This window comes from Chanos chanos, chromosome 8, assembly GCF_902362185.1.
Source record: "Chanos chanos chromosome 8, fChaCha1.1, whole genome shotgun sequence".
NCBI classification, from domain to species: domain Eukaryota; kingdom Metazoa; phylum Chordata; class Actinopteri; order Gonorynchiformes; family Chanidae; genus Chanos; species Chanos chanos.
The window spans coordinates 9,332,522-9,335,021 of record NC_044502.1 but is presented as its reverse complement, the minus strand read 5'-3'; the positions used below and the strand labels follow the sequence as shown (position 1 = coordinate 9,335,021).

The 2,500-nt window shown below is 44.6% G+C and overlaps 1 protein-coding gene across 1 annotated transcript in view; it reads left to right on the top strand.

The window, feature by feature from the left end:
- Positions 1-2,354, top strand: part of cacng2b (calcium channel, voltage-dependent, gamma subunit 2b) — a 41,614-nt gene extending 39,260 nt beyond the window's left edge. Inside the window, exons 3-4 of the mRNA XM_030782319.1 lie at positions 636-776; positions 1,765-2,354. Of these exons, the coding sequence (XP_030638179.1) occupies positions 636-776; positions 1,765-2,354 (731 nt within the window). The remainder of the gene's footprint in view (positions 1-635; positions 777-1,764) is intronic.
- The last annotated feature ends 146 nt before the right edge of the window (positions 2,355-2,500 follow it).

Below are 2,500 nucleotides of genomic sequence, written 5' to 3'. Positions count from 1 at the left end.
AAAGAGAGTGAGACACAGATGATGAGAGACACAGTGTAATGGAGAATTTCTTTTTCTCTGTAATAAAGAGCGTAAAGTCGAGATATGGCAAGGTTTATTGACGTAATTTGGCATTGTTCATGTTTATACTTATAACTGATTACGTCTTGGCACTGGGATGTTGCTACAGTATTTTAAAGGTACATCTCTTTTTTTCAACCTCAGCACTTTGTTTAATAAGCTGAGGGAAATGGTCTCTCATACTATATTTGCAGTGAGATGCAGGACTTGCTGTGTGTAGGATCTTTATGAATTTCATGCATATATATGCATATTTAAAAGCCAACGATCGGAGCTGAAACATAAACAGGGATACAAGGTCGAAGTGTGTTCTATTCAGCTCGTAAGTTACTTAAATGAAATGATTTTCAGGAACTGATGCGGAAATGATTTTCACGAACTGATGTTCTTGAGTGCGTTATGTACCGAATTGTCAGAAATTTTAACTGTTTGCTGAATTGAACTGAAAAAAAAAAAAAGGAACTGAGCTGAAATTACCTGAGTTGATCTGAGACACTTCAGATGAAAGTGCGTTTCTGACTCTGTGAATGTGTGTCTGCGCGTGTGTGTGTGTGTGTGTTTGTTTCTTTGTACAGGCGCTGTGCGGGCCTCCAGTATCTTCCCCATCCTTAGTGTCATCCTGCTTTTCATGGGGGGGCTGTGTATAGCCGCCAGTGAGTTCTACAAGTCACGCCACAACATCATCCTCAGCGCAGGCATTTTCTTCGTGTCCGCAGGTGGGCAACACAAAGAGTGTGTGTATGTGTGTGTGTGTGTGTGTGTGTGTGTGTGTGTGCGCGTGTGTATGTGTGTGTGTCTGAAATAGGGCAGCAAACAGTCTGAAATCTGGATATTAGGCCAACACATTGAAACGAGCAAATCATATCCTCCACATAGTGCTAGTCAGAGGCGTGAGACTTGATTTTTTTTTTTTTTCTTTTTTTTTCTTTCTTTTTTTTTTTTGACACTCTTCTTGCTGATCCTGTTGCTAGGCTAAGAACAACCCATTGGGATTACACTCTAAAAATAAGATGTCCCTGACACACTTTCCCTGCGATCCATCATTAGACCTTCACATATGTTTCACTTATGACTGAACAAAAAAATATGTTTCATTTTAAAAAATGATTTATATTTATATATATATATATACACACACACACACTAGTGTGTGTTAGCATGCAGTTTACTATTCAAATCAAAATTACCAAAAAAAAAAAAGAAAGGAAAAGAAAAGAAAGGAGAAGAAACCAGGCAAATACAAAGACTCTTGAGAGGTACAGTTCTAATATCATATTGACCTTGTAGTTCATTTCAGCTGAGGACTTAGAGATCGGATGTTTGATGAAAATTCAGTTCTTCCTCTGTCTGGCACTAAATCTTACAGGGCTCAAAGTTTTACATTTTCAAAGTTTGCAGCTTTTTTTTATATGCCAACCCAGTTTCACTGCTCAAACTGAAATGAGAAACAGAGGAACATAAGTCAAATTTGGGCAAACTGAAAGGACCCAAGTGTTAAGTTTTTAACTGCTTAGTATACGGTTAAGAAAGAACTAATCATGGTCTCTGTACAGGAAGTGATGCTGTAGCAGACTCTGGTAGCTAGCATGGCTTTAGCATGTGTTTGTTGTCGGAACCAAGCTGCTTACTTCAAGACTGTCTTTTATTTTAGACCTAATGAGGTGTGCTAGTAAGTGACACTTTCTCTTTCTTTCCCCTTCCCAGGCCTGAGTAACATCATCGGAATAATTGTATACATATCAGCCAATGCGGGGGATCCTTCTAAGAGTGACTCCAAGAAGAACAGCTACTCCTACGGCTGGAGCTTCTACTTTGGCGCTCTCTCCTTCATCATGGCTGAGATGGTGGGTGTTCTGGCCGTACACATGTTCATCGACCGGCACCGGGAGCTTCGGGCCATGGCCCGCGGGGTGGGGAGCGTGGCCGGGGCCAACGCCGACTACCTGCAAGGCTCGGCCATCACGCGCATCTCCAGCTACCGCTACCGTTACCGACGTCGTTCGCGTTCCTCCTCTCGTTCCACAGACCCCTCTCACTCCCGCGAAGCTTCGCCGGTGGGGCTGAAGGGTTTCGGCGCTCTACCCTCCACCGATATCTCCATGTACACCCTCAGCAGGGGCGGAGGAGGAGGAGGAGGAGGCGGAGACACGTTGAAAGCCACCCACGGCACGCCCACCGCAACCTACAACTCTGAGAGGGACCACAACTTCCTGCAGGTCCACAACTGCATCCAGAAAGACCTGAAAGACTCGGCGCACAGCAACACAGCCAACCGACGCACTACTCCCGTATGAACCATAGATCAACAAAGGTGGGGGGTGGAGTCGGGGTGCAAGTTGGCGGGGGAGGGAGGGAGGGAGAGGGGGGGTCAACAAACAAGGAGGTGGATACCAAAAGAGAGAGGACTCGGCACGGAAGAGCTCTGAGTTGTTAATACGTG